The sequence below is a fragment of the Camellia sinensis genome, chromosome 8, assembly GCF_055761805.1.
Source record: "Camellia sinensis isolate YWXY chromosome 8, ASM5576180v1, whole genome shotgun sequence".
In the NCBI taxonomy this organism is placed as follows: domain Eukaryota; kingdom Viridiplantae; phylum Streptophyta; class Magnoliopsida; order Ericales; family Theaceae; genus Camellia; species Camellia sinensis.
Genome location: NC_138968.1, coordinates 47,935,391 through 47,963,344, shown reverse-complemented (window position 1 = coordinate 47,963,344; position 27,954 = coordinate 47,935,391). Strand labels below are relative to the sequence as shown.

The 27,954-nt window shown below is 33.6% G+C and overlaps 1 protein-coding gene and 1 pseudogene across 2 annotated transcripts; one reads left to right on the top strand and one right to left on the bottom strand.

Annotated features, from left to right (window-relative positions):
* The first annotated feature begins 5,940 nt into the window (after positions 1 to 5,940).
* Positions 5,941 to 8,397, top strand: LOC114256306 (protein translocase subunit SECA2, chloroplastic-like). Of its 2 annotated transcripts, XM_082881760.1 has the most exons (8): positions 5,941 to 6,016; positions 6,198 to 6,277; positions 7,155 to 7,209; positions 7,291 to 7,360; positions 7,437 to 7,476; positions 7,578 to 7,643; positions 7,754 to 7,877; positions 8,306 to 8,397. In XM_082881760.1, the coding sequence occupies exons 1-8, from the start codon at positions 5,990 to 5,992 to the stop codon at positions 8,384 to 8,386; spliced, it is 543 nt and encodes a 180-aa protein (XP_082737886.1). In that variant the 5' UTR covers positions 5,941 to 5,989; the 3' UTR covers positions 8,387 to 8,397. The 2 variants fall into 2 exon arrangements, with proteins under 2 accessions (XP_082737886.1, XP_082737885.1); XM_082881759.1 differs by having other exon boundaries at positions 5,946 to 6,016; positions 7,454 to 7,643.
* Positions 8,398 to 20,682: 12,285 nt separating this feature from the next.
* Positions 20,683 to 21,158, bottom strand: LOC114293664 (receptor-like protein 44 pseudogene; annotated as a pseudogene).
* Positions 21,159 to 27,954: the final 6,796 nt, after the last annotated feature.

The following is a 27,954-nucleotide window of genomic DNA, read 5'->3' as shown; positions in this document are numbered from 1 at the left end:
TTTATTAAAACTTTTCGGTGGGTTTAGTTTGCTTTTGCGAGAGAAATTTTTTAAAAAATTTGTAGGGAGAATTAAAATTTTTTTTTTTGATTTGTTTGCTTACATATTTTAAAATTAGTTTTAGAATTTGAAAGTTTGGGATAATTTGATATTTTGTTATAATTCAGTACATGTGTGCAAGAGAAAAAATGATTGAAAATGAGAGAAGAGAGAGAAAAGGTGATTTTAAATTTTTTTTTTTTTTGAAAAAAACTACAAACCAAACAAAATAAAATAAAATAAAAATCCTTCCAAAAACAAACCAAACAAGCCCTTCATTTCTCATGAAATTTTTCACGTAGCATGATGGTTTCACAATATTTAAATATGATGGAGTCCAAATATACACGTACTATCATATATTATATGAATGTAATAAAATGATAAAAAAAATATTTTGTAATACTTTTCAAAGGTTAATGTTCACAAGTGACACATTTAACATTTTATTAATTTTTTTATATTTAAAAAATATATGTTTCTAACTTATTCATTAAATTAAATACATTTATTATTTAAATATTTCATTTCTTTTGAATTCATATGTAATATTTTTCATAATAGATTTTGTTTAGGGTGCTCTTATTGCATGTTAAAATTACTTCTTAGAAAGATTGTGCAACGGATTAACAAACTGATTAAACAATCATAACATATGTTCTAAGAACATCTATTAACAAAACCATTCAAAAATTAATACTTCATATTTTTTATGAACAAAAAATAATTATTATTTAAAATTTAACAAATTTGAGGACTCATTAAATAAAATAAGGCAGCACAAATTACTTCTTGTTAAATAAAACAAACAATGCCCAGTAGTAACTGGTGTGCAACCTATTGGCTCATTTTGATAATTCAAATTATTCATTTTTTAAGATATATCGAGTAAAAATACCTGTAAAAAATTAAACTGATTGGACATCAATAGCTTTTTTATAAAATAACATTTGTATCTACAAAAATAAATGATAAATGTAATTTGAAGTATAAAAACTAAATATTAATGTAATTTGATGAAAATGCTACTAATCTCCGGTCAACAAGTTTGGGGTGGCTACTTCGCATAATGCACAACTGCCACTATTGTGCGACATTTTAGGCTCATTTTTGGGGCTCATTTAGACGATCTAAACTGTTTGTTTTTTAGTGTATATCGAGTAAAACGTACTTACAAAAAATCATGTTGATCAGACATGAGTAACCCTTTCATCCAATCACACTTATATTTTAAAAAAATGAATGGTAAGTGTAATGTGAAGTCTAAAACTAAATAGAAAATGCCGCACAACAATGGTTGTTGCATATTATGCGCAGCAATCATCCCAAATTCCGATCAATTTAATTTTTTACAAATTTATTCTATTTGATATCTTTTAAAAAGTGAACAATTCGAATTATTGAAATTGGTTTTGGAGAATGGACTCAATAAATTGCACAACAGTTGTTGCTGCGTGGAGTAACAACCTCTAATCCATATAACTTATGTTCCATTTTGTCCTATGAAAATTCTTATGACTCATCAAGTCATGTGTAATACAAAATGACTTTATTGTCACAAGTTACATAAATGGTTACAATTAATTAAGTATAAAATAAATATTTAAACAAACTATGAAATTCAAAAATTATAAATGGAAAAGAATTTGAAGATTTTTGGTAATGTAATGAAAAATCTAAAATCTCCGAAATATTGATTGGTGATTACGTTTCAATTGAAAACAGTAAATAATAATCTCAATCAAACAATCAAGACAAATCGACACAACAATTTAATGTGGAAAAATCACAATTGGAACGCCTCCAATTGTGATAAAAAATCACGAGTCAAAGACACAAAATAATTCACTAAGAAAATAAAAAGGGATAACACATGAGTACCCTCAATCACCTAGCAAATCCACACCTGAATTGAACCGACCCAATGTGCCTCTTCTACCACCTTCGTCACCTTAGAATTGTCTTGCTCAACGTTGAATCCACAACGCCAATGTTTAATCCACGACGATGAACCACTTCGGAATCCACCAAAGCATCAGGCCCAAATTCTCCTAAATCCAACGAAGAACACCTCTCTCTTTTATGAACAAAATAATAAGAACAACCCTTGATGTTTGACAATCTGTAGTTCATTGATTAATCAATCACCTTCCATACACCAAGGAAACTCATATAAAACAGCCTACAATAGAAAACACTTTGTCTTGTCCCTCACTCTCAGATTCTGGACGACTTAAATCCTAAAAATAGCAAACTGCGTACTTTATAGTAAACTGAATCGTAAAGACCGCTCGAGCGACCACTTCATTACTTGAGCAAACTCACTAAATCGCGTGCCCATTGCTCGAGCCAATACTCCACCGCTCAAGTGCATAAAAGATTCTCTCAGAGGTTCAGTCTGCTTTGCAAAAATACTGGATGACGCCATTCACTGCTTGAGCACACAAATAATTGCTCGAGTGGTCGAACAACTTTGGCTTCGGGGGAGCTGTCCCTCGGCCCTTCTTGGGTGCTACCCCAGACTCACCATGGGGCGCTGCTCAATCCTCGTACATAGTTAGCAAAGTGGCAAACATGAAAATCTCAAAATCACAAACTCCTCTGCATAAGCACAATTCGGGTTGGATTCACATCTAAACACTCACATCTTCACTGAAACAAAAGAGCAAATAAAATTACAACTGAGAGAAATTTTGTCAAACGGGATTTTTAATTACAAAAACCTAACATGTAATTCCAAACTTATTTGCAAGTTGATTGTAGGAAGAAATCTTGTCAAATTATCTAATTTAATTTATCTTATACATATATATATATATTATCAAAATCTAATTTTAGAGAAAATCGTCACACTTAGACACTAATGTGAATTTCTTTAGTGTCAATTTTTTAATTGAATTTTTGTAGATGTGAATATTTATATTTTTAATAAATAAAATATCGTGAACTTTTTTAAAGTGTGAAAGTCAGTGTGAATATTCACATTTTTCAAATATTCATACTTTTCAAAAATTTACTTTATTCTTATTCATTGAAAGTAAGAAAAATTGGTCTAACATCCCTCTCCAACTTTTGATAATGGGAGAGGTCCACAATTTTTTTTTTTTGTAGTCTAAGGTTCTTCACCCACACCCATATATAACACCAACTCTCTCATTCGCTCTCCTCTCACCAAACAACCCCCCCTCTCTCTCTCAATCTAGAGTTTGATACAAAGCAATCCACATTTTCCTCTTCTCGCCGGAAACTTCCATCTCCGTCGGTTCTCTTCCAGTAACACTGCCCGGAAGAAAGAGGAAAAGGACACGTGGTGAAAGGATTCAATGAAAAAGCTCCAGAATATTGTCCAACTTATCGTGAAGTGATTGAACGTCACTATAGTCCTCAGATCGGCCAAACCCTAGCTCCGAGTTGTCTTTTCTAGAAAGCAACCTTTCCTTGATTCTCTCTGCGAAGTTATGCTTCAGTGATCCGAAATTAGTTGCCATTTCTTCATCCTTATCTACTTTTTCAATGCATCAAAAACAAGAACAATATTGAAGAATACTTACTGTGCTTGGAAAGGTATCAGGTATGGTTTTTTGATTGTTTGGTTTTCACTACAAGAATTTACACATTTTGCGACCACTTTTGCCGACCAAAAAAAATTTTGTCGCAAAAAAATGACATTTGGCGACCAAATTTTAATTAGTCGCAAATGATCATTATTTTTGGCGACCAAATATTTTTGGTCGCAGAAGGTTATATTTTGGCGACCAAAAAATATGTTGGTTGCAAAAAGTGGTATACTTTTGCCGACCAACTACAAATTTGGTCGCGAAAGGTCACATATTTTTTGGCGATCAAAAATTTGGTCGCGAAAACTTTATTTTCAGCAACCAAAAAAAATTAGTCGCCAAATTAGTACTTTTAGCAACTAATATTTTAGTCGCCGTTGATTAAGATTTGGCAACTAAAAAAATTTGTCGGCGAAAAAACCTGTTTTTGCGACTAATTTGACGTTTGGTCGCCAAAAGTTTGGGGGGAAATTTGATTTTCAGTGGGGGGGGGATTTGAATTTTCTTTCTCTCCTTCGGTGCCCACTTTCTCTACCAAGCCTCACTGCCAAGTCTCAGCCTTTCTTTCTCTCTTTCTCTCTACCTAAGAATCCTCCTCCACATCTTCTCTTTCTCTCTCTCAAAAAACCCCCATATTCAGTTTTGTATGGCAGTTCGCTTGCAAGCATACGAGGTAGCTGACCTCTGCCTAGGCAAGCCGCCTCTCAAATCTCTCTCATGGTCGATGTCATTTGCTACCTCTGCAAAGACGAAAACCTCTCTTCTCCTTCCTCTGCTCTCAAATCCCCTGTTTCTGTCTTGCTCCCCAAACTTCCTGGTCTTGTCAGGCACGTCGAACCCTCTTGCAGGTATGGCTCTCTTTCTCTTTCTCTTTCTCTTTCTCTTTCTCCACTTCCCTGTTCTTCCCCATCATCTATCTACAAAGGAATACATGATTTAGGGCAATCCATTTGCAAAAATTGGGTTTGTGTACTAAAATTGTTCATTAGAAAATTGATGATAGGCACTGGGTATAAACCGTTGATGATTTATTTGAAGCTATCAGATCTGAGGGCGCATCATTGTTTCATATTATTTTTGTTTGTTGGTCTGTATTTTCATGCTATTTGTGTATATTTAAAGCTGCATTCGATACTTTTTTTGGGATAAAAAATTGGGTTTTGGGTTTTATATTCAGTATTTGTGCAATAAAAAATTGGGTTTTGGGTTTTATATTCAGTATTTATGCAATGTGCCTGGTAGATTGAGTGATTCACTTTTATATTTTGTTGTATTTGCTTTTATAGATTGCTTGATAATAGGTTTTTCAATGTGTAGAGGGGTTTCTCCAATGTCCTCTACATGTTCGATAAATTGCCTCAAAGAATTGACCCCACAATTCCAGCCAAGAATCTATGCATGTTTTATATTATGTGTTATTGATTGTTACTAATTGCAGCCAAGAATTGATTGTTACTGATGTGTAGAGGGTTACTGATTGTTTTACATTATATTACCCCACAATTCCAATCAAGAATTGTGAATTGTGAATTATGAATTGTGAAGAAAAAAAAAAATTTGTTTGGGTTTTTTTTAATTGTTCTCTTTTTCAATGAAACTCTAAACTTACTAATTTGTAGATTTAAGTTATGATTTATGAAATTAGGGAAAACCATTTGAGTTTTAAGATTTTCTTTTTTTGATTTACAAATATCACTGATTTTTTGGGTTTATTCTATTTATGAGTTTTATTTGTAACACTAATTTGTGATTTACATGTAGATTGAGTTTTAGGGAAAGATTTGTCCACACACCTTCCGAATAATCTTCCAATGGAAAGATTTGTCCACACACACTCCTACAGTATTGTGGGAAAATATGATATAAAATCTCTTATTATTTTTTTTCACATCATCCTATTCTCCTCTATGAGCCACGTCCACCCTGTACAGAGCTTCAAAAAACTCATCCATTATCCCAAATTTCAATCATGTATTGCCCATACAAAAAAGTAGCTCCCTAACTCCTCAAATAGTCAGCCACCCAAGCATTCTTGTTCTTGCCAGTGACACACAAATCTGGAAAAGTCATGGTGCACGGATAATACCCATTCACATCATGCCCAAATCTAATTTGTCTCTAGTCAGCAATCCTGAAGGCTGAATCTCATATTATTGGGAAAACTTGACATACTTTTCTTTTGCCCTTCCATGGAACCACTGCATAGGAACTATTTACTTCCCTAGATGTCTACCCTCCAGCACCATAGCCACTACTTACTTTGAACTGTCTTTTCCATAAACATCCACCTAATTCATGTCTAATGAATTAACCTTGTTTGTGAACCTTAAAGATTCATCGAATTTAAAGGTTTTGATGGAGAATCATTTAAAAGAACACGCTTCGCTACTTGGATGAGGAGAGATTGTTGCAATTTAGAAGTATGCGTATTCAAATTTAAATGAATCTTCTAAAATTAAAATTTCAAATTCCATATTCATTGTCAATTTCATCTAAATATTATATTAACTGATTAGCAAAATGAATGTCTCTTTAGATCTAAAATTGTTTCATAGGTTTAAATTGTTCTAAGAGAGTAAATTTTGGTTTTTCTTCTGACAGGTGCAAAGAAAACATGTTTATGACCTTAGGCAATTAATTTTAACAGGTGATTCCGAAAGTTGTTCACAACACATATTCCAGTGAGTCCCTTCCTACCTTGTGATTTAATTTGTGCTTCCTATTCAAGTAGATCAATCAAGTATGATGCATTTACTTTGTATGCATGCATTATCATACTGATGGATGCTCCTTTGTTTTCTATTTATGCATGAAAGTTTATTACTCTCCAGGTAGTAAATCTGCTTGCATTGTGAGTTCTTTCGGAAAAAGTGTGATTGGCATACTGGTATTTATCCTAGTGAAGTATTTATTTGACATATATTTTACTTCAATAGAAGCGATATATACATACATAGCATTGCATAAAAGAAAACTTGCTGTCTCATGTTTCTAAGTCTTTGTATAATGCATGTCAAGTGAGCATGAAATATAAATTATTCAAAGAAGCAAGTGTTTCTATAACATGTCTCAAAGAATTAACAAAGCATGCTTTTAAAAATTTCATATTTCTTCATGCAATGGTGACACCTAGGATGTTATAGGAACTGATGAAAAAGGTGAGAGAAACAGGCTTAAATGGAGGAATAAGGTAAAAATGACAAGTTTGCCCTTCTAAAAAAGGGGCATGCCATGTACATGGTCATTTTCTGTCAGGATTCCTACCGGATCCAGAGTCCAGATGGAAGGACCACATTTAAAATCGCCTAAAAGTGAGGTTAAAATTGTTGATATTAAAATTGCAGGAAACAAGGTGTGACTTCATTCGAACTACAGGACTAAGTTTATGTCTATACTCTTCTTCTTTTCCCCTATAGTCATACATACATTCAAGTCGTTTCATTTTTTGACAGCTACGTTCCATTTTCCATGTCATATTTCAATTGGATGGCATAATCATTGTTGTACATCATTATGAGCACTGTCATTATCTTGAATGTACTAACAGATTAATTATAGGTACATGCAAGCTGTTGTAGATGAAATCATTTTTGGAAATGTTGATCCACTGAAGGTAGGTAGAAATTTCCGCCTAGAGTATGGTATATGGATGTCTACGTTTTTCTGATTATGAATCACTTTATTTGTCTTATAGCATCCAAGCAAGTGGAATTTGGGAAAGCTCTTGAAGGAGTTCAATGGAATTTCAGGGAAGATATTGAATGGTGAGCTTGTAAATTGTCATTTTGTTCTATAATCTTGCATATTGTTTGAGTTAGATGATCTATATAAATCATCAAGGAATGGATCTTCTACAGACTCATTTGTGGCGATTACAGAGGTAGCTTTACGGGAATCCCTCACACAGCTTCATGAGTTAAGTTCTGTAAGTATTAACGATTTTCACCTTCCAAACTTGCCCTCACCTCCAAATGCATTCAGAGGAATACGTAGGAAGAGCTCCTCATTGAAACATTGGCTTGCCGTATGCTCAAATGATTCAGCTAAGTGAGTGCATTCTTAATTCCTTGGTGTTGTATATGAGGATATAATGAAGAAATTCATTTGGCTTTTAATTTTTATGCGGCAACTTATAATTTTGGGACCAATTAATGCAGAGATGGAAAGTACCGACCAACTGTTAATCTTCTCCGCAAGTACCTTGGAGATTTTATAATTGCTTCATATTTGGATGTTGTACAAGAATCTGGGTATGATGATGCATATATGAAGGAAATAGAGGTAACATCCTTCCTATGCATTCTCTAGGTGATGGATCAGATTCTTTACTTTTTCTTTTTTTGATAAATAGGGATCAGATTGGGCATTGCTTGTTAGTATGACCTAACCATCCGTGAACACACGCAGGATACCTCTAGGTCTACCTGAAAATAATAAAATTTCAATTATTGTAATTGTTAGACCTAAAAACCATTGATATAATATATATGTATTTGGTGAATTTACATCACCACTTGGGCCTCTCTCATCTAAGTGAATAGCATTGTTATCTTTGAAGATGAGAATTTTAAATCAATTCTTTTATTCCCCAACTCTTCTTGTACATGAATATCTTTCACAGACACTTTCAGTCTCCAAAATTGACTCGTAATCATTTTACTGACTTAAAAAAATTATTTTTCACTTTTTGTGTTTCTTGTGGAATGCAGAGGGCAGTTCTTGTGAAAACTCTAGATTGTTTCTGGAGGGATCATCTTGTTAACATGAACAGGCTCAGTTCGGCGGTATAGTTCATAATTTTGCATTTGTAAAGTCTTCTTATTGTATGCCCATGTTTCATCTTCTTATTATTTCATCTTCTTATTTATCAAAATTACTTCATCTTCTTATTTATCAAAAGTCTTCTTATTATTTCACCTTCTTATTTATCAAAGAAGCACTCTAGATTGTTTCTGGAGGGATCATCTTGTCAAAATTATTTCATCTTCTTATTTATTCTATTTCTCTGAATGCCCATGTTTCCTTTGCATTTGTAAAGTCTTGACAAGAACTGCTTGGGTCCATTGAGAAAAGCTTATTGTACCTCCCTTAATTTGCTTCTACGTCATGAGGTCTAGGCAAATAAACCTCTATTACATTTTCTTATAGTTACTCTATTGTTATGTCTCATGTTCCAAGTTACATATTCTATCTTCAATTAGAGTTATTACTTGTATTAACGCATTCCATTATTTATTGTAAATTTTTAAACTTTAATGTTGGTTCACTGGTGGTGTGCCTTGACCTGAAGAAAATAACTATTGTGTATCTTCAGACTCTCTCGGGCATCGACATCTGTTTGGTGATACCTTTCTATATTCTTTAAACTATTAGTTCAACCGTCTGTAGACATTTTGAGAGATTTAAAACTTCCCTGACTGTTTGCTAAGTTTAATCTAGCTAATGTTCTATCTGTTCTCATGCTTTTGGTAAGATAGGAACCACAGTATTTACCTTCAAGCTCTACTAAATAGACTGGATAGTTGTCACTCTTAAATATAAGATGCATCAAAAAGATAACCTATCAAATCATGAAAGGTGCTTTGTATAGAGTCTCTTAAGTCAGGATGTAACATCATTAGCAGCTGCATGGTGAAACTAGATCTAGGAATTGAACTGAGAATAGGTTTATCAAGTTTGGTTGGTTAAGTGGGCTGATACTTGGCGTTCTCTCTCTCTCTCTCTCTCTCTCTCTCTCTCTCTCTCTCTCTCTCTCTCTCTCACACACACACACACACACACACGCACACACACACACACACACAAACAAGCAACTATTTAAGGCTGATTCTGTAGGTTTTCTTCTGCCTTTTGGCCTCTATATTGTGTCCCCCCTCCCCACCCTCACTTCTTTTTTTTTTTCCCACTATGTGCACATGCATCAAATGGTTTATAAATGTACATCTAAAATTTTTAATATATTTCATAGACTGAGTGAGTCCATAAGCCTTTCAACCATTTACTCATACAATTCAGGATGAGTATGGTTCCACCATGCCATGCTTTTGGTTTTACTAATACATATGGCATTCTATATTGAAATTCTAATTAATTTGTGAAGCGGAAATGGTGGAGTTTAAAATTTCCCACTTTTGTTCCCTCAATATCCAGTGTTTTATTTTTTCTCTCTTAAAAACATCAAGACCATGTGCCAATAATTTGCAGAATTGTATCTTCATCTGTCTTCCTTTTTTTATTGACCTCTTTTAAGGATCTCTGTCACTATCTTGTAATCCAAGATATGGATTGTCAAACCTTAGCTTTATACTGCCATTATGTTATTGTTGTATCTGAACTTCTCTTGATTATGCACTATACCAACTTCATATCATGTAACTAATGTTATGTTGTTCAACTTTGCCCTCTATTGTACATGGACTCGAGTTCGAGTATTAGGTGCGAGTGCGTGTTCAAGCATCAATTCTTTCTAAACCTAAATTGTAGAGCATTGAAATATGCATCCAAAAGTTGGGTATGGGTATGGGGGCAAGTCTTAAACACTCATTTATAATTCATATTGTATAATATTCTTAGCTAGGATGTTGTAAATTTTTAAGAAATATATTTCAAATTAAATAAGATCTAAGAAAAATATGGAGTGTATATCTCATTTGTGTGAGAAGCTAGAATTGTTTCTTTACTGACAAATGTGAGTGTCTTTTTATTCGAACTTTATATAAAATGTCTAAATAGGGTACTAGTGTCGTACACACCCTTACCCTTGTCATATTTGATGGAGTACACTGAGGGAAGTAAAAAGTCTATATAACATAGCTTGCCCTATGGTGTCGTGTTGCTATTTAGGACTTGGTGAGAGTAAAGTTGTATTTGTAGGAGTATGTTTTTTATGTAAGTAATGCATTGTCTGATTATTTAAGTCCTGGAAAATTTCTGATAGTGATTATATTGTTTATAACCAATAAGGAATGTGTCAAGTTTGAAAATATGGTGTTTTGAGAATTGTCTTAATTGTCTACAGGCTCGTGAATTTGTGAATGAGCTTCAAGCTAGTACCAAAGCATCAAGAAATCCAACCATGTGGCCTGAAGCTTCCACAGGAGCCAGCCTAAGTGCAAACAATGCAGACACTTCTACAGTTTCAGAGGTGTACACCAAAATGCTTACCATTTTTATTCCACTCCTTGTAGATGAGGTTTTGATTTTTCTACCAATTTTTGGAAACACAACTAATATATCTTTTTCTTTTTAGTGTTTAAACTTGAGTTCTTATTGCTTAAACTACAGAGTTCTTTCTTTGCACATTTCATGTGCTTTGAGGTTCCTGCACTTGTACCACCTGGAGGTGTTGCCAGTGGCAACAAAACTGGATTGAATGATGATGACACTAATGATGATGATCTGGGTATCTTGGATATTGATGAAAATGACGGCAAAGCTGGTAATTCTTTTCTAAATAGTCCTCATTATGTTCAGCCCTGTTAAAGTCTGTTCATCCCTGGTTATCAAATTTTGTAGATAAAAATTCTGCAGAGCTAGCGGCACTAAATGAATCACTTTAGGAACTTCTTGACGGAATACAAGTAATGTTTAAATTATTTTAATTTTTATTGGGCATTTAATAGTTACTAGATTATCCAATTAGCTCTTTTTATGTGATGAGCAAATGCCTCCTGAAAGAGGTTGGCATAAATTGGAATCATCACTAACTTTTAGTGAAAAAAAAAAGTTAGAATCATCAAATTGAGAAAAACTTTATTATAGAACTGCACCCCAGAAAAATTAGATGCATTAACAAGGTATCTGGTCATTCGTCATTCAAGACCCAACTTGTTGTAGTGAATTGTTCTCATGAAATTCCTGTCATGCATTATTTTAGGGATTAAACTTGAAAGCTTAAGTCAAAGTAACATTCTGATGTTTCAGGAGCTTCTGATGGATGCCAAGATGGTAACAAGGTATCTGGTCAGCTGCATAGATATGAGCATCTGAGTAGAATGGCAGCAATTGACGAGTCAGAAAGCCTTTCTGATATTGATGATGTTGAGGTATGCTGCAAGTTTTAAAGCAAGTTGTGTTCTTGACTTAATTGGTAAATGTTACCTGATTGACTTATCAGATCAGTGAATTTATAACTTTGAAACAATGTCAAATTTTTACAGGTTGACAAATATCTGCATAGTAAGGAAGAGATGCATTACAAAAAGATTTTTTGGGAACAAATGAATAGTAAACATGAAACGGTAATGTTGCCTTTTCTTTGTTCCTTTCTTTCAGATATTACCCTCTTCGAGTGTAGGTAATTTGGAGCAAAAGTTGGTTAATAGTCATGATCATGATGCTGTAAATACCCATGATATGTAGCTAATGAGATGAAATTGATTTGACAACAAAACCAATAACATTTGTTTTATTGTACTCACGGCCTTTTGACTGCTACAGTCTTTCTGTAAGTAAAATCATAGAAGAACGAGCACTAGTTTAGATGTGGAGTCCTTTGAATGTACTGATTACACAAATAAACACATGTAAAGCCCTTTGTTGTATTGTTGAATATGTTGCCAAGTTAGATATTGATCAAAGAGTGCCATTCAATTGAAGCATGTAAAACTCAGGAGATTGAGACACGCTGTCCTGCTTCATTTTTTGGTAGGAATATTTAACCCTCATTTCGCCGTAAAACTGTTCTAGTTTGCACCTCAGAGGATCCTCACATCCATTCACTTTGTCTCTTCTATTAGCACCACTTTTTGCACTGAAATGATTTGAATAAAAAATCTAAATAACCATAGGGGGAAGAGAGAAAACATTAATTCAGAGTTCTAAACTTATATAGTAGAAAAATGTCGGTAGTTCATACACTACATAACATGTGAAATGCTGAAAGCTCATGGAATACCCTATTAGATGCAGAGATAAATCTCCTAGTATGTCATCAATGCCGCATTCTTTGTACTCTCAGAAGTGCTTTATGGTTTGATTATGAGATGTGAGCCAAACCTATCCATTTTGTGGCCATATACACCATAGTTAATGGGAAAACTAAATAACCAAATCCAACCAATGTGTATTGGGCCAGTTTGGTTTGGTTAGTGATGGAAACAAATCAAAAATAAGAATTGGAAGGGTAGAACAAATTGACAAATACCAATCCCCACAACACAAATGGTCTCGACCTCAAGTTAATGGTCACTTGAATATAAACTTACCTTCCCACTGAATTTTACAAGACTTCAGCTCCATTGCAATGACTCTAACCAACGTTGTCCTATGGTAATTCAATGGCGCACTTAACAAAGGAAACTTCAGTTCTTCCTGCCAATGAAGGTTGCAGCCCTTTTTATAAATGAAAACGAGACGTGGAGGAAAATACAGTCGTCATTGTCATTTTCTAATGTTTTTTTTCAAATACAGTTTCTAAAACAGGTAATTGTATGATGATAAGCCGCGTGTGTTTGGCTCAAGTTAGATGGAAGGATTGAAATAATCATTTGGTGGGATTATTCATCATATTTACATGAATTCTCAATTTCAAATCTAACAAATCAGGTTACAATATGATGCCATGTTATTTTACTGTTATTTTTGTTCCATTAATCTGAAATTTATTACTTGCTATGAGACAAAGCTACACTGAGAGTTGGCTAATGTATTTCTATACATCCATTTCAATGTCTTTACAGAGCCAAGGTGCCGAGAATGCCAACACGGAAGGCATAATTGCAAAATGTGATACAAAGTTTAACAAGAAGTTTAGCACCGACAGATTGAGTCTGAAATAAGAAAGTATGATAATGAATTTGACCGCAAGACTGATTACGGTGAAGGTGTTGAAAGCTGCGGAGCCTATGGTGTGGATTATGATTATGAGGATTGACATGAGATATGAAGAGCTTGGCTTTCTGTTAAAATTTTAAAATTTATTATTTGATGTTGCATTAGTTTATGAGAAAATTTTGTAAAAATATATTTTATTTTTCTATAATTTTTTCTTTCCTGACGCATTCATCACATGACGATGAATATGCTATGAACTTGTGCCCTTACATAGCTTGAGAAAGACATAAAAGAAAATTTTGATATTATTTATTAGAGAGGTTTTGCACACCTTGTTTTCTTTTTTGGTAAACAAAGCATAACAATATATTAAGACAAAATAGTTCTGGAGTATTCAGCGCCTACAGCATCCGTTAATTTGAATGATGCTTTAAAATTATAGGTTTATTATGGATTGAATGAATTATTAGGAATTACAGGTGTATTGTTTTCCTGCTTTGGCGACCAATTTATTAGTCGCGACGAATAAATTATTTTTTTTCGCAAAAAATGACAATTGCCGACCAAGAGTTTTGGTCGCAAAAAATACATCTATTGCCGACCAAAAATTTTGTTGGTCGTGGAAACTCACTTTTGCCGACCAACAGTTTTGGTCGCGAAAAGTAACAATTGGCGACCAAAAAATTTGGTCGCCAAATGTCACAATTGGCGACCAAACTTTTTGGTCGCGAAATGTGTCAATTGGCGACTAAGAAATTTGGTCGGCAAAAGGCGACTTTTCGCGACCAAAGTTTTTTAGCGACAAAATGAATTAGTCGTGGTAATTAAATATTTAGCGACCAAAAATTTAGTCGGCAAATCTAACTTTTGCCGACCAACGAAAATTTTGGTCGCGAATTACTTTTGCCGACCCTCAATTGGCGACCAAACTAGCGACCAAAAAAATTGGTCGCGGATAACTTTTTCCGACCAATTTTTTTGTTGCTAAAAATGTTAATTCTTGTAGTGTTTTGGGATTATGTTGAAATTTTCAAAAATGTGAAAATGATATTTTTTAGCCTTTGGGTTGTTTTTGCCAGAGAAATTTGGTGATGCCTGAATAAACATTTCTTATTCCTGGACGAGGGAAAAGGAAATAGTAGGGGTAATTGGATGAAAGCTTCTATTCTCTACTGATACACTGATAGTAGTCTGCAACATTCTAAAAGTGGATCACAGCTACGATGCACTGATCTATGGTTCACATAAGGACAAACATAAATCAATATTTTTGCAGGGATTTATTACAGGAAAGTAACAACAAAAATATTAAGCCAGTGAGAAGAATGCAAAAGGACCAAATTTTAATAAAAATGATAAGAAGATAGATTGTGTTAAGAACATTATAACCATAACAAACACCAATAGCAAAGTGATCTAACAAGTTACGCGATGGCATTCTAATCGAGTTTGTTTCAATATTTCAAAAGCACCAGAAATATCATCTATGCTTTCCATTCAAATAATTTGATTCTTAATTATTCTCTAGTGCATCTTCAGCATTAGCTAAGGTCACACTGCAAATTTCCATGTTTTGCGCAATTTTCAAAAGATTGCTCACAATTTTTTTACTTAACATCATATCAAGCTCTACACTAATATCTATGCATTCATTGAAACTAAACATTTTTCATTTTATCTCCCCTCTGGATCAAAGATCTAGTAGAATCCCACAATTAGAGACTAATTAAAGCACTGATTTCTTGCCTTCATGCTTGCATTAATAAATAACATATTATATCAGAAATCTTCTTCCAAGAGTTCTGAGCTGGAATTGGACTTCAAGATCTAATAATGGGTCTGCCTATATATATAGCGAGTGGATATGAAGAAACAAGTTCTCTGGGTTACTGGATAAGGATGCAGTTCCACAGGTGGTTAAAGTTGTCTACTTACCTCCATGTTACAGTGGTTTTTCTTTTTCATACACTTTGACTTCTTTTTTTTTTTTTTTTTTTTATCTTCAGTTTGTTGCTCCAAAGATATTAGCAAAGGAAAATGTTTGAGACCCAGAAAAAGCTCCCACAATTTGACTCACAATGATGTAATATGATAGGTGTCAGTCAACTTTTGATTTGTTATATACCCAATGATAAAATGCCCAACTCCCTTGCTACATCATTGTCGGTGAATTTGTGGGTCCAAAATAGTGGATCTCTAACATTTCTCATTAGCAAAATAGTGACTTTTTCTTTGATAATTTTAACAAAGATATAATCTTAGGACAGTGAAAACAAAACCACTTTGCTGTTAAACTTTCCTCAATACTCCATGTGAGAAATTTTGCGCTTAATTTTCTCTGCCTTGTTTAATTTTCTCTGCCTTGTTTAATTTTCTCTGGATAGATAGGGGGATTTGAATGTTGATCTAGAAAAATTTGATGTTAGTCCAGAAAAATTTGAATGTTAGTCCAGAAAAATTTGTGAAATGTTCAAGGATTTTTTATGTTAGTCAAGAGATCTAGAGAAATTTGAATGTTAGTCCACAGAAATTTGTGAAAGGTTCAAGGGTTTTTTATGTTAGTCCAGAGATCCAGAGATTTGAACCCAGAGAAATTTTTTGGGAAGTCCAGAATTTATCTAGAAAGAATTTCTCTGGACTGAAATTTCTCTAAATCAATGTTGATAGACCTTAGATATTATGAAAATATTGAATATCCTTTATGCTATAAAATCTTAATATCAGGGATCCTAAAAAAAACCCTTGAAAGTATGAATATTTCTACTTTTCAAACAATCACATTATTCATATTTATTGAAAAGTGTAGACATTAACACTAAAATAGTGTTTTTTTTTTTTCATTTTACATAATTTTGTATTTAATTGATATCTTGTTTAATAGATCTCATCGAATAATTTTTAAAACTATAAATTTTATCAAAAATGGATATGTATTTTAAATGTTATGCAATTTTATAATTTTGAAACATAGAAGAAAATAGTTTCAATATAAACAAGTTGACCAAAATAAGGGTAAAAATGTCATGAAAAAATATCCAATTACAAAATATAAAAATAAAAACTAAAACCTCTTAGAATATAATTTCAAATATATAGGGGCTTATCGAATCATAAGTATTTTCATAAGATTTATGACTAAACAAGTTCTCTAAAAGAAACTTTTCACTAATTTTTTGTTCTTTTCTTCTTATTTTTTTTTAACTCACATACTCAACAATTAATCACCTCAAGTATTTTCATAATTTTCTTTTCCATATAGCTATTATATTCTAATAATGAGTCACGTTTGAAATTTCAACATTTTATTATTGCTTGCTAAATTTATGAATAAGAAAAGATAATGAAAAATTTTAATTTGTAAAAGATTTTTCTTATGCATTTGGATTAGGTTACATCTACGCTGTGTTTGGTTGAGAGATTTGGAGAGGGATTTGAAAAGAGAAAAGAAAAAGAGGTGTAAAATTAAGTGAAATATAGATATATTTTATTCATATTTCACCTATTTTTTTCATTTACTTTTCCAAATCGCTCCTTAAATTCCTGAATCAAACCCACAGTAATAGTGAATCACTTTGTACTTAGGAATGGCAACGGGGCGGGGCGGGGCCGGGGATCACACTCCCCGTCCCTGATGGTCGAATTTTTCCCGGCCCCGGCCCAGATCCCCGACGGGGATCCTATCACTGCCCCCATCCCCGCCCCCAACGGGGATCGGGTTTCCCCGACCCCGAGCATTCCCCGGCTAAAAAAAAAAAAAAAAAATTTCAGATGCCTCACACACACAGATCTGAAACAAAATTATCATCTAAAAATTTCAGATGCCTCACACACAACTCAACAACAACATCATCTAAAAACAGATCTGAAACAAAATTATTAATAGTCTGAAATAGATTTGAACTTTAAAAAAAAATACTATGTTTTATCATCATCAACAAATACAAATTTAAACTTAAAAAAAATATAAAATAAAAATTAATCACATATCAGATCACTTACACACACAGATCAGATCACACACACATACATTGTCATCCCCACACACAGATCAGATCACACACACACACACACACACACACACAGAGACAGATCTAACACAGACAGATCTGAGCGACGCCGTCGGTGGGTTCGGTGGTGGTGACAGAGATCGAGATCGAGAGTGGCTGGCGGTGGCTATGGGTTCGGTGGTGGTGGCAGAGAGACAGACGTTGTGCGGCGGTGGTGGTGATGTCGCCGTCGGTGAGAGAGAGGGGGAGTCGGGGCCAGCGGTAGTGCTGACGTCGCCGTCGGTGACCGCGAGAGAGAGAGTTGACAGCGAGATGAACGAGAGAGTGGGAGAGAGTTGAGATGAGAGTGAGGGAGAGAGAGATGAACGAGAGAGTTGAGTTGAGATGAGAGTGAGGGAGAGAGTTGGTTTATTATTATAAATATATAAATATAAGGGGTATAAAAGTAATTTCACTTCGGGGAAATTCGGGGATGGGGTCGGGGACGGGGGCAGGGCCGGGGATCAAACACTGATCACCGTCCCCGGCCCGTGACAGATCGGGGATTGATTTTCAAATACCGTCACCTCCCCGTCAGGGGTATTTTTCGGAGAAAAACCGCTTAAATCGGGGTCGGGATCGGGAATTCCCGTCGGACCGGTTTCAAATTGCCATCCCTATTTGCACCTCCTCACTCTGTTTTAGCCTTGTTAGATCTAGATGTTCAGGGGCTAGAGTCCCCTAGCTCTGATCTGTAGTTTTTCTGTTTTTTTTTTGGGCTTATGCCCCTTTTGTCACTAAAAACTAAAAAAAATAAAAAAATTCACTTTGTCAACTATTTTGCATCCTTCTAATATGGTGTTCTATATAGGACATTAACAAACTTACACAATAGAATGAACAAGAGATGAAAAGATTATTAGACTTCATACCAAGCCGTGTGGAGTTCATCAGTCCTCTATGTTCTGTTCAATGCAAATGAATGTAATTTTATATGTTGTCTATTTGTTTTAATTTATTTTAACTTAAAATTTAAAAGCATACATTAGTACTTCTATTTTATTTTATTTTATTTTATTTGGATAGAAAAAATAGAGTATATAATTCTACTTGTTTGTATATTCAACTTTTAAAAAAAAAAATAAAACAAAAAAAACAAAAAAATAAGAAAGAAAAAACTGGATAACGAACTCTATAAAGTTAAATTATTTTTATTTTTTTAGTGGAAACAAATAGAGTCCCATCGTTTAATTGAAAATGATGTGCAAAAAGGTAATTGTTGTTGAAAATAATGTATCCAAAAGATGAGTTATAAAGTCAAGTTTAGTTGAAAATAACGTGCAAAAAGTAATTTTTGTTGAAAATAATTTACAAAAATATTAGAGTTCCTAAAAATTGTATTAAATTTGGCTAAATATCTCAAATAAGCGTGAGTCTTTCCCTTATACAAAATCTTATGAAATTAACATTATATAAAATATTTAATTAAATATTTAATAGAATTTTTGATATCTCTAACATAACTCAATAATATATCTTAAAGATGACTTAGGCCTCGTTTGGGAAACGACGGGTTTAATCAAAAAGTCAAAAAGTTACTAAAAAAGTCAAAAAATTAACAACCTATACTAAAAAGTCAAAAATTCTCTTTTCTCTTTATTTTTTACACATTTTTTCATAAAAAATTAAAAAATTATTTTAAACATACTAATTTTTTTAACTTATATTTTAATTAAATAATTAAAAAATATTTAAATTAACCTGTTCCCAAACGAATCTTACAAAAAGGGCTGGCCCTGCTAATCTATCTTAAAGATGACTTATAAAGGGGGCAGGTCCTGCTAACCCTACCCAGTCAAGCCAACTTTTTTGACCACCCGCCCCTCGCCTTGACATTCAATGGATTAATTAAATGATGGGTGAATTAAAGTAAATCATTTTAAATTATGATTTATTTATATTTTAATTCATAAATTTTAAAATTTAATAATTAATTATCTTAAAATATTATCTTATTACATTGAGTAATCTTTGTTAGGATTTATATAAAATTAAGTTGCGTGAAATACATGACACATTAAATTTTTATGACAACAATGTCCTTATTTGTAATTTGCCACAAAAATGGAAAAGGTTCTGGTGGGACAAAGTGCAAACAAACCATAATTTGAGAGGGTTTATTATAAGAGGATTTTTTTTAAGGTTCTTGATATTAAGATTTTTAGCATTAAGGACACTCAATATTTACATAATGTCTAAGGTCCCTCAACATTAATCCAGAGAAAATTCGATCAAGAGAATTCTTCTAAACACATCACAGAGAAAATTCCAAATTTCTCTGAATACTGCTCTGCTTCTTGATATTAGTCCTCCGAGGGTAGTGATATAATCCAAAGATCTAGTACCTATTAATTCAGTACCTATTAATTCAATCTACACTCTGTAATTCATGGACAAAAACATGGATTCCAATTTTCAATCCAGAGAAAATTGAATGAACACCCAGAGAAAATTTCAATCTAGAGAAATTTAAACACCCAGAGAAAATTCTAATCTAGAGAAAATTGAACATATCAATCTAGAGATCAGTACCTGTTAATTTCAATCTGCACTCTGTATTTCATGAAGTTAGTGATATAATCCAGAGATCCAGTACCTATTAGTTTAGTACCTATTAATTCAATCTACACTCTATAATTCATGGACTAAAACATGGATTCCAAATTTCAATCCAGAAAAAATTGAATGAACACCCAGAGAAAATTGAATGAACACCCAGAGAAATTTGAACACCCAGAGAAAATCTCAATCCAGAGAAAATTGAACATTTCAATCTAGAGATCCGTACCTATTAATTTCAATCTACACTTTGTAATTCATGAGGGTAGTGATATAATTTAGAGATCCAGTACCTATTAATTCAGCACCTATTAATTTAATCTACACTCTGTAATTCATGGACTAAAATATGGACTAAAACATGAATTCCAAATTTCAATCTAGAGAAAATTGAATGAATACCCAGAGAAAATTTCAATCTAGGAAAAATTGAACATTTCAATCTAGAGATCAATACCTATTAATTTCAATCTACACTCTGTAATCCATGGACTAAAAAATGGATTTTAATGGGACAACCTTGAGATCCACAGCTTGATGACTGCCCAGGTTGCAACTTCTCACAAATCACAAAGAAAGATTCTATGTATCCGAGACAGAGACTTGTTTCAACGTCGTAGAGATGGATCACGTTCTTATGAGGCGACACGTCTTCTACAATCTTCCTTATCACCACAATTTCATTCGTCAGCAACGCATCCGAGATCTCAATAATCAGGCATGAGCTGACTAATTTTACCTTCTTCAACAGTCATATTCTGTTCAGAAACTCTCAACCATATACACACAGCACTAAAACTGAGCACCAAGCTCAACAACCCAATTTCCATTCCGATCCCCACAATCGCCATAATCGAAAGGCCTTTACTTTTCAATGGCGGCAATGGGTACCCATAGAGATCCTTATTCCCCACATACGAGCTGGAATTAAACCTCACCAAATTCCCAGTCCGGTTCCCCAACGCCACCGGAATTGAACTCGCTAATCGGTTATTCGACACATCGAAAACCAATAACAGCACCAGAAGCCCCAGTTGCTACGAAATCGGACCTGTGAGAAGATTATTGCTGAGATCGATGACGTTGAGGTAGGCGCAGAAGGTGATTTGGGGGGTGGGATTTGGGCTAAGAGGAGGTTGGAGGAGAGGTTTAGAACAGAGAGGTTTAGAACGGCGAGGTTGACCAGGAATTAGAGAAGAGGAGGTTACAGGAGAATCAGATTGTGTGGGATTGGAGAATTTGCTTGGGGGTAAAGAAATTGAGGAAGAAGACAGCAGACAGGTTGAATGATGAGAGAGAGAGAGATGAAATAGAGAAGGTAGAGAGAGAAATGAGGTTTGATAGAATGAAGATCAGAAACGAAGAGAGTCAAATTCCTCTGATATGATATATGAATGTAGGTTTAGGGACCTTAGACATCAAAAAATAATATTATGGATCATTTTCATTACTAAAAATGGGATAGGGATCTTAGACTAATTTTCTCTTATTATAAGTTACCTTTAAATCAATTATAAAATTCGAACACAGAGTCAGATAAAAGTTTTTTAGGTAAATGTTAAAGATTGTCCTTTGACTAAGTTTGGTTAGGATGAAAATGGTGAAATGTGAAGAAATGGATTTTTTTTTTTTTTAAATTTGTTTAGCGTGAAAGTGTTACAAGTTACAATAAAGTTAATTTTTTTGTACGACTCATAATAATATAGTAAATAAGCTTTTAGTTTCTTGTAAAAAATATAAGAAAATGTAAGAAATTTTAAATTTGTTATAAAAGTAGTTACTCATAAATAGAAATCTTTTATTTTTTATTTGGAAAAATTTTCATCATAATCAAATTCATACAAGAAAAAATATTTTCTTTTCTATTTACTTTCACTTCACTTTTTATTAATTATTTCTTTCTAATTAAACGGAACCGTAAAGCATTATTTTATATTAGAATGAAAATAAAAGACAACCTTGAAAATAGGTGAATATGTTAAAAAGTATATTGTTGCCAATAAAAAACATATTAATCTACATAAAAAGTGTCTTTTGCTCTTTAATTTTTTTTCTAAGAACACTTGACTTATTTTTTGTATATAAGGTGAAACTCATACATTTAAGAAACCAATCAAGTAACAAAATTATATCTGATTCTGTGATCAAATTATATCTACTTAAAATATTTTCTAATTATTTTTTTCTAGTATCAAAATGACAATGCCAAAATTAAATTTAATATGTTAATAAGCTATATACGGTACAAAATTTTAAAATAACATATACTGTATGCAAACATGTTGAGGTACAGGTATATCATTTTCGTTAAGCAAATTCAAGCCATTGCAGTTCGGCGAAGCCAAGGACATGGTTTCTCCTCCGCGCCTGTGTTTAAGACGCAAACCTCATGTTATCTCCAAACCCAATAACATAAATGGTTATAAGTCTTACCATTTATTTTCATTTAATCAATGTGGGAACATTGCATATTCCTTCGTAGTAACTCCTCATCAATTCACATAACTCACAATTATGAGTAAGGCTAAGCATAGGGTCATTCGATCCGCAAAAATTACTCAATCTGATCTAATTCGCTCATGTGCAGGCAATTTCGAACCTGCAATAAGGTTGGATACGGTTTGAAATATTTTCATGTTTCGGGTTGTGAGTAGGTTGCGGGTTTAACCACATCTACACACACCTGTCCGCACTTATATATATATATATATATATATTTTTTAAATAAAATTCTGGACCTTCAATCTTAATCTTAATATTCTCTTTTCATGTGTATTTAATTTGTGCTTGTATCAGTTGGTCTCTCGCCAACGTTATGTTTTTCTTCGATCTTGGTATGCACAGAATTGGGTTCTAAATTATGTGCCAACCTAGTTGAGGTATATTTTTAAGCTATAATGCAATTATTACTGGATCGTCTTGTAACCTCTTCATTTAAAAAAAAAAAAATTTCTTTGCCGATAATAAAAAATAAAAAAAAAAGCTTCCATATTAGTAGATATATATATACATACATAATATATATTATATACTTACAATTACTGAAAAATCTAGAAATCCTCTAGATATTGATTTGTGATTATGTATCAATTTTAATCAGTAAATAGCAATCACAATCAAACAATCAAAGACAAATCAACACAACAATTTTACGTGAAAAAATTACAATTGGAGCACCTCCAATTATGATAAAAATAATCACAGGCAAGATTCACAAAACAATCCACTAAAAAGACATAAAGGAATTACACAGGTATACTCTCAATTACCTAGCGAATCCACACTCAAATTGAACCAACCCCTATGTGCCTTTTCCAGCCCCCGTCTTCACCTTGAAATTGTCTTGCTCAACGTCGAATCCACAATGCCTATGTCGAATCACGACGATGAGCCACTCCGGAATCCACGAAAGCTTCAAGCTCGAATTCTCCAGAATCTACCAAAGAACAACTCTTTCTTTTGTGTAGAATAAATAAACAATCCTTTGATGTATACTTCTTAGACCATGAGTTGAATACTCAATTAAACATCAAAGAAAACTAGCAAAATAGCTCCAGATATAAACCCTAATATCCAAAAAGAAGATTTAAAAGCGTAACCCTAAAATCTAACTGAAACACATATTTATAGCAATTTGTTCCGCGATCTCCGCTCGAGCGTCGGAATGGCCGCTCGAGTGGACCAATGCTCAAGCGCAGGAAATTCTGCTCGAGCAGGAAAAAACATCTCCCAGTATTTTTGCAGGCGATTAAATTTTTGAAACCAAATATTCTCCACTCAAACGCACAAACGGCCACTCGATCCTCGTTATAGTCAACGAACTGGCAAACATGATAGAATTAACATCACAAACTCCTCTGCAAGGCACAATTAGGGTTGGATTCACATTTAAAAAACTAATAACCTCACTGAAATAAAAGAGCGAATAAAAGTACAACTACAATAAATTTTGTCAAACGGGAATCGGGATTACCAAGAATAAAAACTTAACAACTATGTACACATATATACACATACATAATATAATATATATATATGTTAATTACTCACAGTTGAAAACTAATAATATATATATATATATGCATGCGTAAATTGAAACAAACAAACCCCATACTTTATTAATTACTACTAAATTGAATTTCTTTTATTTATATACATAAGTGGAATTTTTTTTTATTTTTTTTTTTAAGTATGGATTATCAATTTCGAATCTGTGAGATTAAAAAAATTATGAATAAAAAATGATTCAAAAATAATGATTTTATGATAAGAAATATGTGATTTTATGGTCTAAAATAATATTTAAAAAATGAGGAGAAAAGGCCCATAATAAATATTTAGAAAATAGGAAAAAAATAGGTCCAAAAATAAATTTTTAAATGAAAAAGTTCAATGCGCAATCCGCCTACATATCCGTGAACCCTATCTGCACAAACCACAACCCGCATTGTGGGCTGTTACAGGTTCAATTTTCCTCAAACCGTAAACATACAGGCGGGTCCAAACCGCAAACCAAACAGTCAAAAACTGATCTGCGAGCACTCCTAATTATGAGAAATTTTTGTAGGCCAATAAAGTATCACATGGCTCTACATTCTACTAATTACAAACGTATATGCCTTTTATTATTCCCCAATCACCCAACATAAATGTAATGGGTCCTACTGTCAAAGACAATCACAATTATAGAAGGTATCACTTGACATATACCCTATCCGCATACAAAAATTACACCAAAATTATATATAGCTTATTATACCAATTAATCAATTACATAATTAATTAAGTTTAAAATACACCAATGTACGGACCCTAAATTTCTCTACACGTGAACACGTTGTGATCAAGCTCAAACTCCTACAAACGACGTTGTATGACCTAAAAACAAAGAACCAATGAGCTTATCAACGGGTGTGTACCAAAAAACCCCTCTGATGCCTTAAGTTAGAATTAGGATCAATGACAAGGAAAGCCCTAGAGTTCTGAGTGTTTAGAATTGTATTACCTTATGAACTCTGAACTTTTATATGTTTCTAGCATAGAAGAGTTTTAGTAGGTTTGTAATTCCCATTGCAAACTCAACCAACTAGTAGACTATTCCTTAAAGATAAAGTCCATCCTTAAGCACCCTAACAACGTAGACCTATTTATGAAACTTATTTACTTCTGAAGTGACAACCAAGTTGGGCAAACCCTTCATTCCCGATCGTTCTCTATTTTCATGCATACTTAAGCCTTGTTTGGTATAAATTAAAAAGTCAAAAAGTCACTATCCTATTTAAGTCACATCACCTCTCTACCACATCATTTCAAACCCAACCCATACCCAACCCATATTTCATAAAAAGTTAAAAAGTGCACTTATTTAGATCATCCCAAACAACCCCCTTAGTCATTCCTTACTCAAACCATCTGTCTGACCCATTTGTCACGACCTAAACCCGCCCCTGAAAGTTCAAATCATAACCGGCCAGTAATCACTTGATTACATTCGGCCTCAAACAAACATACAGAATAGTTATAATAACAGGACCATAAGCGAAAGCATAACACAAATGAAGAAGTCCATTGGGCCATGCCAAAATGATCAAAATTATACAGCTTACAACATAGCACATTCACATATTTACTTGACCATGCAAAGACTTATGTACCATAGAACAATTCATACATATAGTTTACATATCCCAAGACCATTATAGCAAAATCAAAACAAAGGTCATGGCATGATGAGAGTCAAAGGCAAAAGCTCTATCTTAGAGGCATGACCTAACAGATTCACAAATCGCTCTTGAAACTGACTCTAAGGTTGGGCTCCTTGCTGCTAATCACCTATATGTGCATACACAATATGAAGTGAGCGAAGCTCAATGAGTAATAATAAAGTAAAGAGTTCAATGAATAATCTTGAATTAAGTGAAGCATATTATGTGAACACAATACTTTTCCAAATTACATTCTTCACAATATTATCCATAATCATATTTACCGAACAGCCTTAAGCCCAACATATAATAGAACAACCTTGGGTCCAATATATATATCAAAACGGCCTTGGGCCCATATATGACAAAACGACCTCGGGTTCAAGATATCAAAACGGTTTCGGGTTTAATCATATATCAAAGCGGCCTAAACCCCAATCATATATCAAAACAGCCTCATGTCCAATCATATATCAAAATGGCCTCGGGCTCAATCATATGCCAAAATGGCCTCGAGGGCCCAATCATATATCAAGATGGCCTCGAGCCCAATCATATATCAAGATGGCCTCGAGCCCAATCATATATCAAAGCCTCGGGCTCAATCATATATCAAAACGGCCTCGAGCCCAATCATATATCAAAACAGCTTCGAGCTCAATCATATATCAAAATGGCCTCGGGTCCAAGTAGATCATAGTATAAACGAAACAACCTTAGGTCCATGTTGCACATGTCATATAGCGTTCATAAAACTCATTCATTTGATCAAAACACAATATCAGAATAAGTCACCATATCTGGATCAAAATAATCAATTAAGAAATTATCTTTACAATACTATTACTCACAGTGTGTTTGGTCTTACAGCGTTGCCTCCGGCACACGACCTACACAAAATATGCCACATAAACATTCGATAAATCATTTGTTTCAATTAGTACATTTATCTTTCATAATTCACAGCCTTCATTAATGAGTTTCTAATCATCATTTCACTCCCAACAGGGTTTAAATAAGGTTAAGAATGCGTTCTGGAGGTCGAGAGTACTAACATAAGAAAACAAGGTTTTCTCCTATATCTGGCCGTGCGTACTACCGGACCAACCACTCGAGTGATTTGGCTCTACTCGCACGGAAGCTCGAACCGCTCGAGCGCACAGAGTGGTCTTGTCCAGGCTTAGTTCACGGTCCACTCGTGCAGAGCCCGTGGCCATACGAGCGGTCTAGGCATGCACAGACAGTTCGAAAATGGCACAAAAACGCAAAGTTCCTAAACTCATTTCTAACCTCAAATTCATGCAAAACCAACCCAAAAACATAACATACTAGCATGATACAAATATAATTTCACTTCAAACATGTCAATCTTGCTTCAACTTTAGATTTATGGTCTCATCTTTTTCTCATATTCATAAATTACATAAACAAGCTCAATACACATACAAACATGGTGAATCTTCCAACAAATCTTGGTTGTATGAGCCATCTAGAGTTTATTTCATTGATCAATCACAAGCATGAACTCAAATCAAACAAAGATGAAGAGATTAGGGTTCAATCTCATACATTTAGCTCTAACCATTACGTAACTCAAAACCCTAGCTCAAAATTCTCAAGTTCTTCTTGTTTCCATGACAAAGATGAATTAGAGACAAAGATTATAAGTAAATTACATACCTTAGCTTCAAATTTAGGGTTAGTCCCTTGAATCTCTTCAAAATCCCTAGCTTTTCCTCTTCCTCTCTCTCTAACTCACTCTCTAGAGTTCTCTACCAAGAATGAAGAACACAAGGGCTAAACTCATATATGACTTAATTGAAAAAAACATGATTCAATCATTACGAATCGTAATTTTCTAAAATTTCACCATAGGCTCTAAAAATCATGCTAATCATAGATATGAAGTCAGTTTGATTTATTGCGCCTCTAAGGCGTTCAATATCTGTTCAATGTTGTAATTGCAACAGATATTCTTACATTCAACAGATATTATTCCAAATTCACATAATTCACATACTTAAACTTGCAAATTCATATCAAACATATAATCACATGTATAATTAAGCATAGTACGGGTTGGGTTATTACACCATCAAGCCGGTAAAAATCTCCCTCAATTATAACTTTGCTCACCACCAAGTTTCATAACAAGAAATTACAAATTTTGAAACAAAATCACAAAATTTCATTACCTTTTTATATGGTACATCATTTCATAACTATACCACAATGGTTCATAAATAATCCCACAAAAAATCATAATATATATAT

Bases quoted from the DNA above. Each gene is read 5' to 3' on its own strand.
- LOC114256306 (XM_082881759.1), top strand. From the start codon at position 5,990: ATGAGGAGAGATTGTTGCAATTTAGAA. The intron at 6,278-7,154 runs GTGAGTCCCTTC...GATTAATTATAG, and splicing joins TGTTCACAACACATATTCCA to GTACATGCAAGCTGTTGTAG. The intron at 7,210-7,290 runs GTAGGTAGAAAT...TTTGTCTTATAG, and splicing joins GAAATGTTGATCCACTGAAG to CATCCAAGCAAGTGGAATTT.